The following is a 19,504-nucleotide window of genomic DNA, read 5'->3' as shown; positions in this document are numbered from 1 at the left end:
GGACCTGAGGCTTACAGAACTATGTGGTTCTGTGTAATCTTACAATCTCAGTGGGCCCCACCTGGGTTCAAATTCCCGGTCAGCTGAGATAAAGGCATGTCAAAATCTCAGGAATTTTGGCTCAGCCTCGGAACCTAGCCAGGAGGCCTGGGGCCTCTGCAGTTGCCCTACAGCCTTGAACACTGGCACTCATCTCTCTGTCCAGGACTGACCCTGGGGACACTGTGGGGGTAGGAGGGCTGTGGAGTGACGCAGGCTCACTGGGGACAGATTCAGTACTCTGGGATGGGGGCCACGGCTGGATGACCTGGGGTTGCAGGAAACCCTGGAGCCTCAGCCTTGGGTGCTGGGCCCCAGGGTCTGAGTGGGTGGGCACAGGGGCTGAAGGTGCGGTGAGGGCCTTCTGGGCTTTGCATGAGACCCCAGGGGTCCTATGCACCAAATGATGCAGTGACAAGAAAACAATGATAGATACAGTAAAAATGACAAGCCTGTTAACTGAGGTCAGCATCTCCCTTGCTCACAATCTGCCAGGCTCCCTATCACCCCTCAACAAAGGTGTTTCCAGGTCCCCAGGTCTCCCTGGCTCACTGTGCTCCAGAGGCATGGGGCTTCTCCTCGCTCTGCCTCCAATAATCAGCTACAGGCTTACCTCAGGGCCTTTGCTCCCACGGTGCTCTCTACCTGAAACTCTTTCCACCCTGCTTGTTCACTGTCTGCTTTCTAGAACCTTCTCAGTGAGCACTAACCAGGACTCCCAGCCCCAATGCCACTCACACATCCCATTCAGGTCCCAAGTGACACTCACACCATCCTGTGAGATCCAGCCATCTTCTGAAGTCCCCAACAGAAGACAAACCCAAACAAAAAAAAACAGCAGAAACCAGCACAACATTGTAAAACAGTTATCCTCCAATTAAAAACGAATAAAATAAAGTAAAATAAAGTCTCTGACTGTTCCCAGAAGTGCGGATTCTGGTCCTTCTCCGTATCTTTGTCTTAGATTTAGAACTGTTTCCCCCCCATTTTCCTTTTTTGTGACAGTAACTTTCATTTGCTCCCCTGAGTCGAGTGTCTCCCTAACGTGGAGTGAGTGCTAGACGGGGATTACCAGTACAGCGGTCGCTTGCCACACGGCCCTACTTCAATACAAATTACCTCAATAAAAATAAAGTTTAAAATCCCATTCCTCAGCTGCACTGGCCACATTTCCAGAACTCAGAAGTCGCATGTGGCTAACGCATTAGACCTCACTGCACATTTCAGGGGCCCACAGCCCTCTCCCACACTGAGAAGTTGGGTTTTCTCCCCAGGTCAAGGGTACATCGACTGGCCTCTCCATTATAAATGAGGAGTTTGTGTTCTCCTTTTGTGACCAATAAATGATCTGGGGTGGCCTGTAACAATGTCAAGAATGTGCATTGGTTGAGCAGCCACTGTATGCTAGGCCCCCATACAGGGCATTCTCTATGAAACAGGAAGAGATGGGATGACCTCAGCTTCCTGTCCACCTCAAGGAAGTGGGGCTCCCAGGATTATGAAACCAGGCAGGTAGGTCTGGAAAGTTCTCTGAGGCTCTAGAACAGCTGAAAAGTCTCCTCCCCGCCATGCCTGCCTCACACCCTGGTCTTTCTCAGAGGCCCTGACTGTCCCTTCTTAATGTTCCCTGGGTGTCCTTCCCCAACGTCTGTACTCAGGTGTCCTCTCCCACACCCAGCCTCGGGCTCCTCCTGACCGTCCATGCTCCCTGCTGCAGCCCACCCGTTCTTGCTTTGGAGCATGGGATGCAAGTACTGTACCTGGCATACAGTAGGTGCTTAGTGAATGTTGGATTCTATTACTACCATGGCTGCTAGGAGGCGCCCAGGCTTTTCAAAGATGAATGAATGAGCATGTCTGTAGTTCACATGTGGGCTCCCAGATCTGGGACATCTCGGGCAGGCAACTGGTGGCAGTCAACAAGGAGGGCATGGTCAGGTATACACCATTTGCCATTCCGCTTTAGTTGACAAAGGGCTGTCTGCTCAGTCGTCCTGGAAAGACTGGAACCGCGGGTCTGACACCTTAAGAGCCAGAGAGAGATGGGTGGTGCTGAGCGGCCCGCGTTTTCAGAAGGAAAACGTAGTGAGGATGAGGCGGTTGGATGGCATCACCGACTCAGTGGACACGCGTTTGAACAAATTCCTGGAGATAGTGAAGGAGAGGGAAGTCTGGCGTGCTGCAGTCCATGAGGTCGCAAAGTCCAACACGACTGAGTGACTGAACAACCAAAAGTCGGGAACGGACCGAAAGCTGGAAGGTTGGGCAAGGGCAGTTCGCTTAGCCTCTTCTAGACCCCTAAAGTCCCCCGGACCGCCACCAAGTGCAGAGAGAGGAGACAGGTCCCTCAGTCCTTCCAGTCACCGACCTCCGGAGGAGCGGGAGGTAGTACTTAATTAAACGAGGCCCTGCAACATCACGGGCCTTTATGACGTCACGGCGCATCAGGTTAGTCTGCTTAGGGGCACAGCGGCCCCGGCCGAAAGGAGAATGCCATACGAGAGTTCTGGGGACATAATTTAAAGACCGCAAATTAAATCACTTTTCAGCCAGAACACTCTACTGTGAGCCTATTTTCAGTATAGTTTTCTAGAGTGCAACGTAGAAAACAGCTCCAACAGTCGTATTTCCTTTCAGTATATTTTATCACTTCTAAACGCCTTAGATATTGACTAATTTTGACGCTCGAGTTGCAGCGGTGGAGGTTAGTGGGGGCAATATGCAAAAGACCGGGGTCAGACGCAGCCCCGCCCCTCGGCCCTCCCGAGCTGGCTGAGACTCCACAAGGCGGAGCCACCGCGGGCCGGCGGCCGGCTTCCCAGCGTGCTCCGCGAGCGCAAGGAGGCCGCTCTAGCCGTCGCGGCGACTCGCTAGCGTCAGCTGGGGAGCGGAGGCGGAAGATGGTGGCAGCGGCCCAGCGGCCGTGAGGAGCGCGGCGGCGGCGAAGACTGCCGATGGCGGCCAGAAGGCGCCCTCGGGGAGCCGCGGGCCGTTAGGGTGCTACACTGGGCGGCATGTCGGAGCACGCGGCACCCGGGGCCCCGGGGCCTGGGCCCAACGGCGGTGGTGGCGGCGGTGGTGGCGGCGGTGGCGGCGGCGGCGGCCCGGCCCCCGCGCGCGGGCCTCGCACCCCCAACCTCAACCCCAATCCTCTCATCAACGTGCGCGACCGGCTTTTCCACGCGCTCTTCTTCAAGATGGCTGTCACCTACTCGCGCCTCTTCCCGCCCGCCTTCCGTCGGCTCTTCGAGTTTTTCGTGTTGCTCAAGGTGACCGCGGCCCCGACCCTTAACCCCGGCGGATGGACCCCCTACCCCTGAGTTCGACCTCTGACTCCGCCCGGGGCAGCGTGCCCCTCCTTCCCGAAGGCATAGACCCGGCGGGGCCGGTTGGGACCCTTCCCTTAAGCCTGCCGCCCCCGCTCCTCTTCCCAGAAACTTCCACCCCGCAAGGCCCGAGCCTCCCCGGGTTAGTGGCCCCTGATCCCGATTCCAGGAACTCCCAGCCCCTCCAGGCCGCACCCTACCGCTGGCCTCGCCCTTCCCGGTGTCCCCACCTCGGGAGACCGGAGCCCAGTCCCGTGACCCTCGACCCTGTTGCCTGGGATCCTCATCCCGGGATGACCCCGACCCCACTACCGAGCCTGACCTCGCCGCGAACCACATACCCTGGGATTCCGGGCCCTACCGCCACTGCCGCCTCTTTGGACACACCCCCGGACCGCCTACCTGCACCGGAAGCTGCTCCCTACTCTTCTCTCCCCCTTTTTCTTAGGGCGCGCCTCCTGGAGCCCTTCTGCTCCAACTCAGATTCTACCCCTTCTGAACCTCTGGGGGAAGGTGACCAGGCCGAGGTCACGTCACCAGGGTTCCTGGCAGAGCCCCAGCCAGCGGTGCCGCTGGTGGCTCGGTGAGGGGCGTCCCGCGGACCCGCCCCCTGTCCTCCCGCGGCTGTGCGGGCGGTTCCGGCGCGGGTCCCTCCAAGGAGGGGTCTTACTCAGAGAGGGAGCCACTGGGTGCCGGACCCCGGCTGTCTGGCGGGTCTGAGGAAATGGGGAAATAGCTGTTCCTGTTTGTGTCCTGTCCTAGGGTGCCCCCTGGGCGGGGGCCGGGGCCAAGGTTGCCGACTTATGTGGGAGCTTGAATTCCTTATCCACAGAAAGGGGTCTGAGGCAGGTGGGGCATGGGCCAGCGAGGTTGGGAGCCGCCAGCTCTTTGGGGTTGGGTAGCAGGGGTGCGTGCAGGGCTGTCCTACAGACCTGGGAGTGGGTCCCCACTGAGCCTCCCAGTTCCCGAGTGGCAGCAGGTGTCCCGCCCCTGGGGGGCCTCGACTCTGGAGGGTTCCCCAGTAGGGCTTCCCTTACCTGGTGCGTGGGACCCATGAGCAGCTTGAGAGTAGGCAGAAGGCCGAGTGTGGGCGTGGTTGCCTCCTGGAAGGAAGCCCTGACCTCCCTGCACACTCAGGAGGAGCCCATGTCACCCGCGGAGGGAGTGCCCTGTGTGAGGTGGGCCCCCACGGAGCTCAGCCTTCCTGAGAGTCCGGCCTGAGGCCTTGGCTTTGTTCTTCTGGTTGCTTCCCAGTTGGGACCAAGGAGCAAGTCAGGGATTGGGTCGACTCGGCAGACAGGCTGCACATCCAGGTCGTGCCCATGGTGTAGAGGCCTGCAGGATCAGGCCACCCTTAGCTCCCTACACCTCTTCTCTCCACGGGGCTGCGGCTAGAAGACCCGCCTCAGTTCTCAGGTCGCTCCCTGACCCCTGGTGCTTTTGGTTTCCCTCCTTTGCAAAGTGAGGGCTGAGCTCGCCAATCTCTGAGGCTGCCTGAGTTCCAGAAAGCTCCCTTCTTTGCTTTCCAGCTGCCTAGCTTCTGGACTCTTACTGCAGGGATCAAGTTCCCCTCCCCGCCTCACTTGGTTGCCTCTTGTGGCACCTGTTCTCCCACCTGCAGAGCGGGTCCCCGCCTCCTTGCTCCCTGCCACCTTGTGCCAATCTCTGGGACCAGAGATGAGTGGCGGACCAGGAGGAAGGGGGGAGAGGCAGCAGCCACCAGGGCAGGGTCCAAGTCAGAGGAGACAGCCTCAGGCTGGGAGGAAGAATGTAGGTGCAGGGATGGCATGTGCAGAAGCCCTGGAGCTGGCGGGACAGCATGGCCAGTGAGGTGGAGTGTTCGGTCACGGGGTTCCAGAGGTTGGGGGCTGGAGCACCCAGGGCCTGTGATATGGCCAGGCTAGCTGCCAGGCAGAGGACAGAAAAGGCCTTGGATAGATCCTGAAATGCTGAGAGGGATAAGGGGGCGGGGCCGCCGGGTGTGTCTGCTGATAGGTCTTAGGAGGCAGCTGTTTGCCAGCTTGTTCCACGGAGGTGGCAGGGAACCAGGTCCAGCTCAGGGTCAGGCCTTGTCCAGTGGAGCAAGAGTCTTGGCTTGTTAACTTTAGGCACCCACCCAATTGGTCAGGTGATGGACCCCACCTGGGGTTTCAGTTCATGGTAGAGGGGCTGTGCGGGGCACTGGAGGGGACTCCAGGGTGACAATGGGGACTTGGCCACTCTTTGAGGTCACGGGTCCCCCATCTATCCATATGCTCCTCTCAGGACCTAGCTGCCCTGCCTGGTGTTTCCTCCAGGTTTAACTCCTGGCTCCACCCCCTCGTGGCTGTGTGGCCTCTGCCTTGTTTTCCTATCTGTAAACTGGGGATGATGACAGGCACGTGCCTTGCAGGGACGAGCTCGGGCAGCCCCTGGCATCGGGCCACCTGCATGTCAGCGCTTTCTGTGATGTCTCGGCATGTGGTGCGGTGTTGTCCTCGTGGCCAAGGGTGAATGGTGTCCTGGACATGGCTCCTGCTGGACATTGGGGCCCAGAGAGCACAGCTGGGGCTGTGGGTCAACTCTGACCACAGTCTGCTGCCACCGTAGGCCCCACACTTTCCTGACTCCCGTCGTCAGCTCACAGGTCCCCATACATGTTGTGGAGAGGTGCTTGGGGTTCCCAGGGACACTGAGCCTGTGGCCACATCTCTGGCCCCGGTGCAGGCTGGCCTGTGGGAGGCTCTATAGCTGTGGGGGCCTGTACTGGGAGGGGTCCTCCATCTGGGGGTGGGGGTCCCAGGCAGCTCCCCCCTGACCGCTCCCTGCCCTGCAGGCCCTGTTCGTGCTCTTTGTCCTGGCCTACATCCACATTGTCTTCTCCCGCTCACCCATCAACTGCCTGGAGCATGTGCGTGACAAGTGGCCACGTGAGGGCATCCTACGGGTAGAGGTGCAACACAACTCGAGCCGCGCGCCCGTCTTCCTGCAGTTCTGCGATGGTGGCCATGGCAGCTTCCCCGGCCTGGCTGTGGAGCCAGATGGCCTGGAGCTAGAGGAGGAGGAGGAGGAGGAGCTGACCATGGACATGTTCGGGAACAGCTCCATCAAGGTGAGCAGCCGGGGCATGGTCAGGGCTGCAGGGGACACTACTGACCTGCTGGGCTGTTTCGCAACTGTCTACTGAAGGCCTGGTTCTGGGGTGCTGAGGGCAGACAGGCTGAGAAGCAGGCTTTGGGCTCAGAGCTCTGAGGTGGTCCTGGCCATCCTTGGTGGTGTGGCTGCCCACAAGATGGGGAGCCCAGAGGGAGGGCTGTGCTCAGGAGGCCAGAGGCCAGGGGTGGGTGTGGGCGGAGTGTTGGTACAGACCCAACAGGAGGCCCCACCTCGCTGATCCTGTTCTTCAGATTCTCACCCGGAAATCTCAGGGAGCTCAGTGTTGGGATTAGGGCTTTTATGGGTCAGGGGTACATCTCCTTCCATTGGGGGGTGCAGAGACCTTCAGGCCAACCCTTTGGTACCAAGGGCTTGCTGACCTCTGCCTCCCACTGTGCAGTTTGAGCTGGACATCGAGCCCAAGGTGTTCAAGCCACCAGGTGGCCCCGAGGCCTTAAATGACAGCCAGGAGTTCCCATTCCCTGAGACGCCCCCAAAAGGTACCACCACTCCCTGGGGCTACGTCCAGTGACGGAGGTGGGGGTGTGGTGCAGTCCCCCCAGCCCTCCCAGGAGAGGACTCCTCTGCTGACCAGCCATGCCCGCCTGCAGCCTGGCCACAGGACGAGTACATCGTGGAGTACTCGCTGGAGTACGGCTTCCTGAGGTTGTCACAGGCCACGCGCCAGCGGCTCAGCATCCCTGTCATGGTGGTCACCCTGGGTGAGTGCCCCTGCCGAACAGAGCAATGCCCAGGGGAGGGAGCTCCTTTCTCCTCAGTCTTGGATGTCTTTCTTGGGGAGGGGTGACCCGGAAGCACTTGTGTCCAAGGTCTCAGGGCTGGCCCTGCTGCCCAATTGCAGGAAACTTCCCAGGCTCCATTCCTCCACACCTGTCAGTCACAGCTCTGCTGGGCAGTGGAGTTCTGTGCCCCTGGACTAACATCCCTGTCCCGGTCCTACCCACAGATCCCACACGGGACCAGTGCTTTGGTGACCGCTTCAGCCGCCTGCTGCTAGCCGAGTTCCTGGGCTATGATGACATCCTCATGTCCAGCGTGAAGGGCCTGGCGGAGAATGAGGAGAACAAAGGTACGGGGGCAAAGGTGGGGCCTGCTTAGGTGGGGCTTGGGCTGGGGCACTTGCTCACTGCCTCCTCCACTCCACCCCTCATGCAGGCTTCCTGAGGAATGTGGTGTCCGGCGAGCACTACCGCTTTGTGAGCATGTGGATGGCCCGCACGTCCTACCTGGCTGCCTTCGTCATCATGGTCATCTTCGTGAGTGCCTCAGCAGGGTGGGGTGGGGTGGGGTGGGGCAAGGCAAGGTGGGGCCAGAGGGGCGGGGCAACCATCCAAAGCCTCCTGGTGGCCCACTTGCAGACCCTGAGTGTGTCCATGTTGCTGCGCTACTCCCACCACCAGATCTTCGTCTTCATTGGTGAGTGTCCCCTCTGGCCATCTCCCCTGCCCCTCCCCCCTTCCGGGCGCCTCACCCGGTCTGCCCGCCCGCCGCCCTCTCCCGCAGTGGACCTGCTGCAGATGCTGGAGATGAACATGGCCATCGCCTTCCCCGCAGCGCCCCTGCTGACCGTCATCCTGGCCCTTGTGGGTGAGGACCCTGCGCCCCCACACCCTGCCCCCTTCCCTGGCATGCTGGCCACCCGCCTCAACCAGTGGCTCCTGTCTACCCCCCAGGAATGGAGGCAATCATGTCTGAGTTCTTCAACGACACCACTACGGCCTTCTACATCATCCTCATTGTGTGGCTGGCTGACCAGTATGACGCCATCTGCTGCCACACCAACACCAGCAAGCGGCACTGGCTTCGGTGGGCACCAGGGGCCGTGTGGTCCGGGGTGGAGGCAGCCAGGTGGGCAGCACCTCACTGTTCCCCTTGCAGGTTCTTCTACCTGTACCACTTTGCCTTCTACGCTTACCACTATCGCTTCAACGGGCAGTACAGCAGCCTGGCACTCGTCACCTCCTGGCTCTTCATCCAGGTGAGGTGGGCTTTCCTTGGGACTGGCAGTCCGAGGGTCCAGCCTGTTGGGGGTCCCTTGCCTGACCCAGTGCCTATCCCCCCAGCATTCCATGATCTACTTCTTCCACCACTACGAACTACCCGCCATCCTGCAGCAGATCCGTGTCCAGGAGATGCTGCTGCAAACACCACCACTGGGCCCCGGCACCCCCACGGCCCTGCCGGACGACCTGAACAACAATGGAGGCATCCCACCTATCACCCCCGACGCTGCCAACCAGTCCCCTGCCCTGGGCCCTGGCTTGCCAGGTGCTGGCGGGGGCCCCGGGCCCGTGGCTGAGGCACCTAGCTCCCTGGTGGCCGCAGCGGCCTCAGTGGCTGCAGCAGCCAGTGGTGACCTGGGTTGGATGGCAGAGACGGCTGCCATCATCACAGACGCCTCCTTCCTGTCTGGCCTGAGCGCCTCTCTCCTGGACCGGCGGCCAGCCAGCCCCCTGAGCCCCAGTGGGGGGCTCCCACAGGCCCCGCAGGACAATGCCCCTACAAGCAACTCTCCAGGGTCTGATGCAGTCCCTCAGACCACCGGCGGGGGCAGGCCCAGCCCTGCGTCCACTGATCTAGTGGACACGCCCTCAGAGGTTGGCTCCTGAACCCTGGGCAGCTGACTGCCTCTGTCCCTGGCTGTCCAAGCCAGCTGGGTGTGACCTGGCTGGAGCCCTCGGGGATCAGGGAAGCTGTCCCCAGTGGCTCTGGGAATGCTCAGCCTGCCTTGGGTGGTTTGGGGTCCATCAGGTTTGCTGGGAGGCAGGCGTCTCTCGCCCAGGGCATGGGGCCGGCCTACAGCCTGTCCCTGTCCCTGGTGTGTCTCCTCAGCTAGTAAATCAAGACCAGCCTGTGAACCAGGGTAGGAGAAGGGGTGGGGGCTCCATGGAAGGTTCTGAAAAGGTGGTGAAAGGTCTGGAGCAAGCTGCCCCAGAGCAAAGCATCGGGTGGGGCTGGCTTAGCTGGTGCTCTGTCATGCCCAGTGCCTTTCCATGGCCACCCTACAGGCCCAGCCTACGGCCCCGGGAAGGTGGAGCTCGGCCCCGATGGTGCATAAGCGCCAACATCTAAGGCAGCCAGGGGCACCGGGGTTCCGCCCTGCTCTGGGTGGGGAGATGGCCGGTGACCCAACCCAATCACTTTGTGAGGAATGCAGAAGAGCACTCATTCCACTCTTATTTAATTGCAGTGTACAAAATGGTGTTTGTATATATAATAAACTGTTGACAGCGTCCAGCCAGCGTCTGTGTGTTGGGGCAGCGGTTGGGGGGGGGCTGGGAGCCGCGGGGGAAGGGAGGTTCCACCCACCCTATGGCCGGGTGGCCCCCTTAGAGCAGGCACAGCAGGTGGAGAAGGGCTGGATCCCACTTCAGGGGGCCACCTCTGGTGCTTCCTCGCAGGCCAGGAGCCATGTGCACGGCGGCTCGCAGGTGCTGTCCCCAAGCTGGTCCAGGAGCATCCTGCGCCGCAGCAGCGCCTGGCGGAGCCTCTCCTGCGCGCCCACGATGCGCTGCTCCAGCTCCTCCAGCTCCCCGGGGAGCGGGGCGCCAGACTGCAGCTCGGAGGGCGGGCCATTGGAGCAGACGGGGGCCTTGGGTGGTGCGGCCGCATCCGCATCTGGGACGTCCGCGTCCGGGGAAGCAGAGACCACAGTATGCTCCAGCAGGAAACGCACGCGACGCTCCCTCACCGCGGTCCGGCGCACCCGTGCCCAGCCCACCTGGCTCGCAGGGGCGGCCTGTGTGTTCTGTTGCGGCTCCTCGAGACCCCTGGGGGATGGATGGGCTGGGCAGCCATGTCCTACCTACAGTCCCCGTCTGCCCTTTAGGGTCAAAGTTCCTGAGGAGGTCGTCAGTGGAAGGAGGTGTGGACCCAGTCCACGGTCGGAGGGCAGGTGTGGGAGTTGCTGGGGTGGAGAACCGTCCCCCAAGCCCCTTACCTCGACTCCGCCTCCTCCTGCCCCTCTGGTGGCTCTGTGTTGAGGGCGCGATGAATTCTCTAGGAGCCAAGAATTCGGCTCAGCGGGAAGACAGCCCAACCCCCCCACCCCACCCCCCGCCCCCCAGCCCCTTCCCACCCCACCGCCCGCTGGTTTGGCCAGCTCCTCACCTGGCTCGTGTGCAGCCAGTACTGCAGCTTGTTGCCCCTTCGGATACGCGGCAGCGCCAGGCGGTAGAAGACGTGCTCGCCCAGAGAACTGAGCAGAGCACTACCCAGACCCAGGCAGAGCAGCACGAAGAGTCCGGAGAAGTGGTAGACGCCCATCTGCAGGGTCTGTGGGCAGGATGCAGGCACATAGTCAGTCCCTCCGGGTCATACCAGACCCCGGTGGCGGGCCTTGGACGGAAGCGGGGACAGAGGTTGGGCCAGAGAGAAGGGCCTGGGGCTACATTTTCAGAGGTGTCATGGACAAGAGGGCACTAGAGCTGGGGTTTTGTAGGATGAATAGGATGCACAAAAGCAGACAAATACACTCGTTTTGGAAATGAGCAGAGGTTGACTACACTGGTGAAGGACCACGCAGGTTCGGGGGCTCCCCCACGCCGACCCGCACCCCGCGTGCGGGGACCTGCCGCACCTCAGTCACGGCGAAGACCCGCTTCCCACAAGGCACCATCTTGTACCACTTGTCGTGGAGTAAGTCGATGAAGCCGGAGGACTTGTAGCGGCTGATGAACTCGGACAGGTTGGAGGTGAGCGGAGAATTTCTGGGGAGTCCGATACCATAGCCTGGGGGAGGCCGGGCATTGGGTTGGGACCAGGCTAGACGCAGACCCAGAGGAGCAGAACCCTCCTGGAGCCCGCAGATCACTGGTCCTGGGGACTCCTCACCCTCAATGGCAAAGGGCTTGCCCACGGTCAGCAGCCTGCAGTCGGCGTCAATGGATACCTCATAGTCCAGGAGCGACTTGTCCATGATGAAGGCGTTGAGCTTGGGGGGATCGCTCCTGCGGAGGGCATGGGGGCAGGATGAGCATCCCTATCCCCGCCCGCCCGCGTGGCCCCGCCCCGAGCCCCGCCCCGCGCGCCCCCTCACGTGAGCATGGCGACGCCGCGGGGAGTGGTAGGTGCGCTATGGCGCCGCACGTGTGAGTACATCTCCGGGAAGCTTTTCTTGATGTAGGCCTCGGCGCTGCTCTCCCACACCGTGCCGAAACGGAAGCCCTGAGACGGGTGGTGCAGCTGCGGGCCAGCGCCCAGTCAGCACAGGAGGGCCTTGACCCCTGTCCCCGCTCCCCCCTCGCGCCCCGCTTTCGCCGAAGAATTGATGCTTTTGAACTGTGGTGTTGGAGAAGACTCTTGAGAGTCCCTTGGACAGCAAGGAGATCAAACCAGTCAATCCTAAAGGAAATCAGTCCTGAATATTCATTGGAAGGACTTAGGCTGAAGCTGAAACTCCAATACTCTGGCCACCTGATGCAAAGAACTGACTCCCTGAAGAGACCCTGGTGCTGGGAAAAATTGAAGGCAGGAGGAGAAGGGGACGACAGAGGTTGAGATGGTTGGATGGCATCACTGATTGGATGAACATGAGTTTGAGCAAGCTCCAGGAGTTGGTGATGGACAGGGAAGCCTGTGGTGCTGCAATCCATGGGGTTACAAAGAGTCTGACAGGAGTGAGCGACTGAATTGAACTAAACTGGGGTCACACTGACCGGGGCCTCCTTGGTGGGGCTGTGCACCTCCGAAAAGCTGGACCTGAGGTAAGCAGGGCTGTTCAGAATTTTCTGTGGAAGCAAACGCTCTATAACTGTGCTGTTCTCATATGGTGGTTGCATGCTTTCAATTAAATCAGTTTAAAAAGTAGCCACATGTGGAGAGTGACTGGCCCATCTACATCTCCTTAATGGTTTACAGAGGACACTGGGGTGGTGGTGGATTGGGTGGGCAGCATGTGTGCTAAGTCGCTTTAGTTGTGTCAACTCTTTGCGACCCTATGGACTGTATAGCCTGCCACGCTCCTCTGTTCATGGGATTCTCCAGGAAGGAATACTGGAGTGGATTGCCATTGTCTCCTCCAGAGAATCTTCCTGACCCAGGATCAAACCCATGTCTCCTAATATGTCTTCTGGATTGGCAGGTGGGTTCTTTACCATTATCGCTAACTGGGAAGCCCTGAATTGGGGGTGGACAGAAGAGACTAAACACCACTCAGAGACAAGATCAGCCAGATCAAAACACTGGGAGATACTATGGGGCAAAACACAAAACAACTTCAACAAACAAATCACTAGTGAAAAAGACAGGAGAGTCAAAATGACCCTCTGGGGCCTTTTCAGGACAGACCACCCCTTGTCCTCTACCTGCCTTTTGTCTATAGAAAATAGCCTCCTATGTCTTCCCTGAATTCAAAAGAATAAATCAAAGAAATGACAAAATGCAGAAACAAAGGAAAAGAGTCAAGACAAAAATAGTTTAGTCACTAAAACCAAGGACTTTTAATTCCTTCTCCGGTGCTATAGCTAATATCCAGAGCCAGCAGACTTCCTTGGTGGTCCAGTGGTAAAATTCTGCACTTCTACTGCAGGGAACATGGATTCAGTCCCTGGTCAGGGAACTAACAGCCCATATGCCATGCAGTGTGACCAAAAAAAAGAAAAAAATCCTGAGCCAGGTCCTTTCAGTTGTTTCCCCCTGTCCCCAGGTGGTAGAAGTTAACTATGCTGCCCATAAGCACAGAGGCCCTAGGCTGATTAAAACCAGAGGGTTAATGATGTTGACTCCTGACTACCTCACCACCAACCAGTCAGAAGAATGTCCACCACCTGATCACACACACCCTGAAACTCCCCTCCCTCACCCTGTCTTTAAAGTCTTTCCCCCAATATTAAAAAACAAACAAATGAAAACCACTTTTCCCTGAGGGCCACCTAGGAGTTCAAGTCTTAAGCACTAGCTGTCTGGGCTCCTTGCTTGGCACCTGCGATAAACCCTGCAGTTTCCTTCGCCATGACCCCATGTCAATAGAATGGTTTCACTGCCCACCAGTGAGTGGATCTAAGTTTGATTCGATAACTAAGAGGTTTCTGCCATCCTCAATGTCTGTGCATTTTGGATCCAGATTCAGACAAACCATGGCGGGGTGGGGGGAAGACAACTGAGAAAATAGTCCCTGATGTTTAACTTCCCGAATATTCATAATGAAATGACAAGAGGCCTGGATCTTACTTTAGGATAATTCAGGGACTGGGGTTGGTAGGTGAATGAAACTGGCCAGGAGTTATTTTAGAGCTGGGCAATGGTTTCATTCATAGTTGTTCTTGTTCCAGAATATTAAAATTTTTTTCATTAAAAGAGAAAAATATGTAGGCCAGGGCATGCCCTGCTCTGCCCACAGTCCTCCAGGACTCCCGGTGAAAATTCTAAGCAGAGCTGTTTTCAAGGGCCACATCCGCCCACACCTGCAGGCCCTGCCCTGTCCCCTTCCTGTCCTCCCTCCTCCCTCTTCCCTCCTCAACCGCTCTGCTCCAGACACAAGGCTTCCTCACTGCTCCTCCAATACATCAAGCACAGTCCTGCCCCAGGGCCTTTGCACAGGTTGCCACTGCTGACCACATTGCTCCCTGATACCAAGCAACTCATGGGTCACGCCTCCCAGAGACATTCCTGACCCCCACTGGACAATTCTTCCTCTCCATCGTGCCCTGTGTCCCCAACTCTGCCTAATTTTCCTCCATGGGCCTTTTTTGGGGGGCTGTGCTGGATTTTAGTTGTGGCATGTGAGATCTAGTTCCCCAACAACCAATGGAACCCAGGCCCCCTGCATTGGGAGCACAGAATCTTAGCCACTGGACTACCATGGAAGTCCCTGCCTGGAACTTTACCACCACCTCACACACCATCCTTTTGGCTTCTCTCTCAGCTCTTACCAGCACCCTTGCCTATATTGTCCTGGCTTGGGGCTGGGCTCAGGATGAGTTTGACAGAAGGAACAGCTGCCCTCTCTGGGGTGAGGATGGGGTGGGGGGATTAGATTTCTCAGCTCTGACCACAAACCACCTGCAGTTGCCCACCTTGGGGTCGTGGATCCCAGACAGCTCCTCGAAAGTCTTGTCCCCGACCATGACGGCAGCCAGGTTGGCCGTGTAGCTGGACAGCACAAGCAGGCAGAAGATGGCCCACAGGTTCATGAGGAGGCGGCCTGTTGGGCACTTGGGCGTCTTGCTGGACACGGTGCGTCCAAAGAGGATGGCATAGCAGAGGTTGAGGGCAGAGGAGTAGGAGAACACGGTGTCCCGGTTGCGGCCGCGGGGCGTTAGGCCGAAGGGGCTGCGCCACTCGTAGAGGGTGAGGAAGAGTGCGGTCAGGTGCAGCGCAGCGAAGACGCCAAGCCACATGGACCAGTGCAGCGGCCACATGAAGGCGCCAATGGGCGACGCCGTGTCGCGCGCGCGCACCATGATGCCCAGGCTGGTGGAGAAGAAAGGGCTGGTGAAGTCCACCACCTGCGAGCGGGCCGAATTGATGCTGAAGCTGGTGACGGCCATGTGCGCCCGGCCGGCCAGCAGGTCGCCCACCAGGCCGGTCCAGCGGCCCTCGCGTAGTGCTCCGTACTTGCCGTCACCCACGATGTAGAGCTCGAAGTCGAAGGGCGCGTCCTCCGCCAGGCGCTCCAGCAGGTCGATGCAGTAGCCATAGCAGCACCTGCGCAGCGCGCGGGGCGCCGAGCCGTCGGCCAGCGCGGCGAAGAGTGCGTCCAGAGTGGCCGAATCGTTGGTGCCGGGGGCCAGGCACAGTTGCCCCGCCGGGCACCGCCCGTCTTCGTCTGGCTGGCGGGCAAACACGAATGGATGCTCCACCAGCGTCACCACCCGCAGCCTGGGCCGCGCCTGGGCGCCTGGCGGGGGTGGGGGCCGCTCGGCCGCGCCCCACGCCTCCGACTCCAGCCGCCCATCCCGCCAGCGACCCAACGTGGCCCAGGCTGGGGCACCCCTGGGGTCCCGGCGGAGGCTCCACAGGCGGAAGCGCCGGGAGATGTGCACCTGCGAGGAGCCGGTTACCCACACCGGCCCCGTGCGGCCCCAGAAGGATGTGTTGGCCAGGAACCTGGTGGGGGTGGGGGCGGTGTCAGGGCGGAGGGATCCCTCCTCCCAGGTGAGACCCCTGGCCTTGCAGCTCAGACACACCTGGGGCCACCGGAGGCTCTATTGAGCCCCCCATTCCACGACCCCTTCCGAGCGGGGTACCTGCGCCCTGGGGACTGGGGCGATGTCCCAGCCCTGAACCAAGGGCTGCTGCCCAGTTCAGAGGCCCAGGTGGGGCCTTCTGGTTCTGGGGCACTGTCCCCCTCGAGGGCCCTGGCGATCAGAAGGTGACTCACTTCAGCAGTCTCACTCATTCCTTCTCCTCCCTTCCCTCTTCTCCCAAAACCCCCACCCCAGCCCCGCAGAATCCCCTTCTTAGGTTCTGCTTTCATGCAAGATGGGCACAGCATCTGGCACACAGCAAACACTTGATCTTGTCGCCTGTCACAGCCCACCAGCAGAGGTGGCTTCCTGCAGCTGGGGCCCTGCTCACCGTGCCAAGAGGCGGCCCGAAGACTCAGGCTCTGGTGGTGGTAGGTCACTGCAGTTGACTGTGGCAGGAAGCAGGGCACGCTCTGGCTGCACGCGGGCAGCACTATCCAGTGCACGGGCCACTAGTTCCACCACATCCTGGATGGCAGCCTCCAGTGGGGGCCGGGCCACCTCGCCCAGCGCCAGCACTCCGGGTGGCAGACCCTCAGTGGGCAGGGCCTCGGCGTGCAGTGGCGTGCCCAGCAGCCAGCGGGGACCAGGGGGTGCAGCCTGCAGCACCTGTTGGGAGCGGGCTGCATCGCAGCCCAGGAGTACGACTGCAGGGACCGGGGCCTTCCCTCCAGCTGGTGCCCCCAGGAGTGCCAGGCGTGTGCTCAGCCCTGCATCACCCAGCTCTGGCCGGCTCAGGTCCAGCACAAGCTTCGGGGCCCGGCCTGCCCGGCTTGTCCACAGGACCACCAGGCTGCCAGGGTCGCGTACGTGGCAGAGCACCAGGCCGACGTCCTCCCAGGTGTGAGCCCGCAGCACAGATACCAGCACATCCAGCAGTGTCTCAAGGGGGCTGGCCCAGTCCAGCTGCAGGTGGAACGGGTTCTGGCAGAGGGGTTGGTCAAGTTAGGGCTCGCGACCTCACAGTCCCACCACACTCTTCCCACCCCTATCTGAACATGTCCAGTAAACACACATCACCTTGAGCCGATGTCGGGAGTGGGCCGCATTGCAGCCCAGGAGAACGGCTGTGGGGACCGGGGCCTTCCCTCCTCCGCTCCCCCTCCGCTAGTGCCCGCAGGAATGCCAGGCATGCACACAGCACCTGCTCCCGACAGGTGCTACAGGCTGCATCCCCCGGCTGCCCCTAGCTACTCAAAGGACCTTGAGTCTACCTCCTCCCAGCCCAGCCCCTGCTCTTTACCCCTCTGTGGCTCCCCATTGCCATCAGCACAAAGCCTGGCCCTGCCTTGACCTGCAGGGCCTGCTCTTTTGACTCCAGTCACTCTGAGGCTTTTTGGATTCCCCAGCTGGAAGACCTTTCCCCATCTAGGTCAGCCAACTCCTACACATCCTTCAAAGTCCAGCTCCATACCCCCTCTCTATTCAGACTTACCCAGGCCAACCAGGCACTGAAGGGCCTCACTTTGTGCCTGGGGCACCCCGAAAGTTCTCCTGGATTTGCTTTCAGTGTGGGATGAGAACTTTACCAGACACCTAGGGTAGGCAGGATGTTGTGTGGGTGGGGACAGGGTGCTGAGTGCCTGGAGAGAGGCTGAAGACTATTGCTCAGTCCCTGGCGTGGGCGAGGAGGGGGAAAGGGGAAGAGGGGGCAAGCCATTATCCGCCCAAAGCCTGACAGGGCCAACTGCAGGGGTGCAGTTCCTGGATCCGGCTGCAGAGGGCCCCACAGGCCTGGATTTGGGTCCTGCATCTCTCCCACTGGGAGGGGGCAGGAACGTAGTGGAGGTGGGTTAAAGAGACCCCAGGCCTCCTGTAGGATCAGGGTCTCACCGCCCTCAGAAGGAAGACCTGGAGGGGGCTTCAAGGTGGGTTGGGACGCCCCCTACCAGACCCCACATCCCGGCGTTGGGCCCCTCCCAGCTGGTCCTAAGAGGAGGGGTCTCCCTGGGGCACCGCAGGGTTCCCAGAGCTCTGCCAGTCACCCTCTCTCCTCTTTGTCCCATTCTCTACTTTTTCGGACCCAAATTCCAGTCTAGGGGTGGAAATAAGACGAGAGAATGAACTCCAAGGTCGAGGAGTGGCAGAGGAAGGCGAGGGTTTTGGAGTCTGGGGGTCTGAGGAGGCTGTGGGTCAAGGAGGCTGTGGGTGGGGGCGACCTAGCCTCGAGGGCCTCTGGGAGGATGCTGACGGGAGGAAGGCCTCCAGCTTCAGCCTCTGAAACTGTTGCCCCTGGAGAGGGGGAAGGGAGACCCGCTTCCCCATCCCAGCCTGGCGATCCCGCCGGGTGGGGATCCGAAGGCGCCCCCGGACCCTACAAGGGGGTCCCGCTCCCGGGGGGGTCTACACCTCCGAGGCCCAGGGAAGCGCCCTGTGGGATCCGCCGTCTGGAGTCCAGAGGCGTCCCGCGGGGTCCCGAGCCGCAGGTCCGTGGCTCTAGGTCCCTGCGTCCCGGGGCTCCCGTCTCCCATTCCGTGTCCCTGAGCCCCGGGGACATCCGTGGTCCAGGGATCCAGGGCCTCTGTCATCCGGACTCCGAGAATCCGCGCATCTACGGTCCAGAAGTCCGAGTCCCGTGCGTCCCAAGAACTGTCTCAGACCCCCGGACCCCACGCCCCGGGAGCTTCCCAGGGCCTCTCCCATCCGGCCCCGGGTCCCCGCGCGTACCGGGGAGCCGAGGGGCGCGCGCGCTTCCCGCCGCAGCACGCTGAGCACGGGGGTCTCGGTGGCGGACGCCAGGAAGTGCAGCTGCAGCAGCTCGGGTCGCGCCTCGGGGAAGGCGATCAGGGCCGCCACTCCCGGTGCCGCCAGCGCCTGGCACAGACCGCGGGCGAGCGAGGCGGGGTCGCGGGCGGGGGGAGCGGCGGCCACCAGCTCCAGGGTCAGGTTGTGGGGCAGCCGCGGCGCCAGGGAGGCTCGGGCTAGGGCGGCGCGGGCGCGGGCGCGGGCGGCGGGCGCGCGGGGCAGGAGAGCGCCCAGGCGAACCGAGCCCCCCAGGCGCGCCTGGACGCCGCACGGGTGCGGGTGGCCCCCGGCGGGCCCCGGCCCCAGCGCCAGCGCCAGGCCGAGCCACAGCGCCGGCATAAACTCCATCCCAAAGTTGCCGGCGGGCTCCACGGGGCGGAGCCGCGGCTGGCACCCCGGGAGGCAGGATCTCGCGCGCCCCCGCCGCACCCTCTCCGCCCCTGCCGGGCCGACTCCTCCCTCCCTGCCGGAGTCCACCAGCCTTTGCCCGCCTTCGCCCGCCCTCGCCCCTCCTCGCCCCAGTGCCAGGTAAGCCACTTGGGAGGAATCGGATCCATGACGCAGGGGGAGAAACTGAGGCTCAGATGATCTCAACAGGCGGGGGTGGGGGTGGGGTCTAACCACCACTATCCCTGGCTCTGTGCCCACTCTACAGATGAAAAAGCCGAGGTGAGGTTAGTAGCAGGGAGGGATTCTACATCAAAATCGGTCCCCACACTTACCCCTGGATTCCTCATCCCCCTCCTCCAGCCTGGAAATATTTCCCATTGATAAGGCAGGGAAACTAAGGCCCAGAAGGGGTCAGTTTGCCTCCAGAGTCACACAGCAGCACTGTTCCCTCCCCCAGGAGGCAGTGTCTACCCAGACCAACCCCTCTGGGTGTGCTCTACCATCGTGGGCAGCTGGGGAAACTGAAGACTTGCCTGATGGGAACCTATAGGGCAGATCTCATGCCCTCCAGCTATGGGCAGGAAACTTAACCCAGACAGCTCCTCTTCACCCTTTAAGACCCAATGCCAAATGTCCCTGGCTGAAAATTTTTCCCAGAAG

General features: G+C 60.8%; 2 protein-coding genes across 3 annotated transcripts; one reads left to right on the top strand and one right to left on the bottom strand.

Annotated features, from left to right (window-relative positions):
• The first annotated feature begins 2,892 nt into the window (after positions 1-2,892).
• TMEM259 (transmembrane protein 259) lies at positions 2,893-9,756 on the top strand. 2 transcript variants are annotated; one of them, XM_065918450.1, is made up of 11 exons: positions 2,893-3,308; positions 6,181-6,456; positions 6,901-7,000; positions 7,112-7,222; positions 7,468-7,590; positions 7,677-7,777; positions 7,880-7,937; positions 8,028-8,108; positions 8,195-8,327; positions 8,400-8,499; positions 8,585-9,756. In XM_065918450.1, exons 1-11 carry the CDS (start codon positions 3,054-3,056, stop codon positions 9,128-9,130), a joined length of 1,884 nt encoding a protein of 627 aa, XP_065774522.1. In that variant the 5' UTR covers positions 2,893-3,053; the 3' UTR covers positions 9,131-9,756. The 2 variants fall into 2 exon arrangements, with proteins under 2 accessions (XP_065774522.1, XP_065774521.1); XM_065918449.1 differs by having other exon boundaries at positions 2,894-3,308; positions 8,025-8,108.
• A 118-nt stretch (positions 9,757-9,874) lies between these two features.
• GRIN3B (glutamate ionotropic receptor NMDA type subunit 3B) lies at positions 9,875-18,802 on the bottom strand. The gene is made up of 9 exons (XM_065918448.1): positions 18,377-18,802; positions 16,041-16,633; positions 14,537-15,569; positions 11,560-11,705; positions 11,355-11,470; positions 11,101-11,252; positions 10,632-10,796; positions 10,462-10,520; positions 9,875-10,291 (listed from the first exon to the last, which is right to left on the bottom strand). The coding sequence occupies exons 1-9, from the start codon at positions 18,800-18,802 to the stop codon at positions 9,892-9,894; spliced, it is 3,090 nt and encodes a 1,029-aa protein (XP_065774520.1). The 3' UTR covers positions 9,875-9,891.
• Positions 18,803-19,504: the final 702 nt, after the last annotated feature.

Source organism: Muntiacus reevesi, chromosome 1, assembly GCF_963930625.1.
Source record: "Muntiacus reevesi chromosome 1, mMunRee1.1, whole genome shotgun sequence".
Taxonomy (NCBI): Eukaryota; Metazoa; Chordata; class Mammalia; order Artiodactyla; family Cervidae; genus Muntiacus; species Muntiacus reevesi.
The sequence above is the reverse complement of the archived record's forward strand: the minus strand, read 5'-3'. Positions and strand labels throughout refer to the sequence as shown.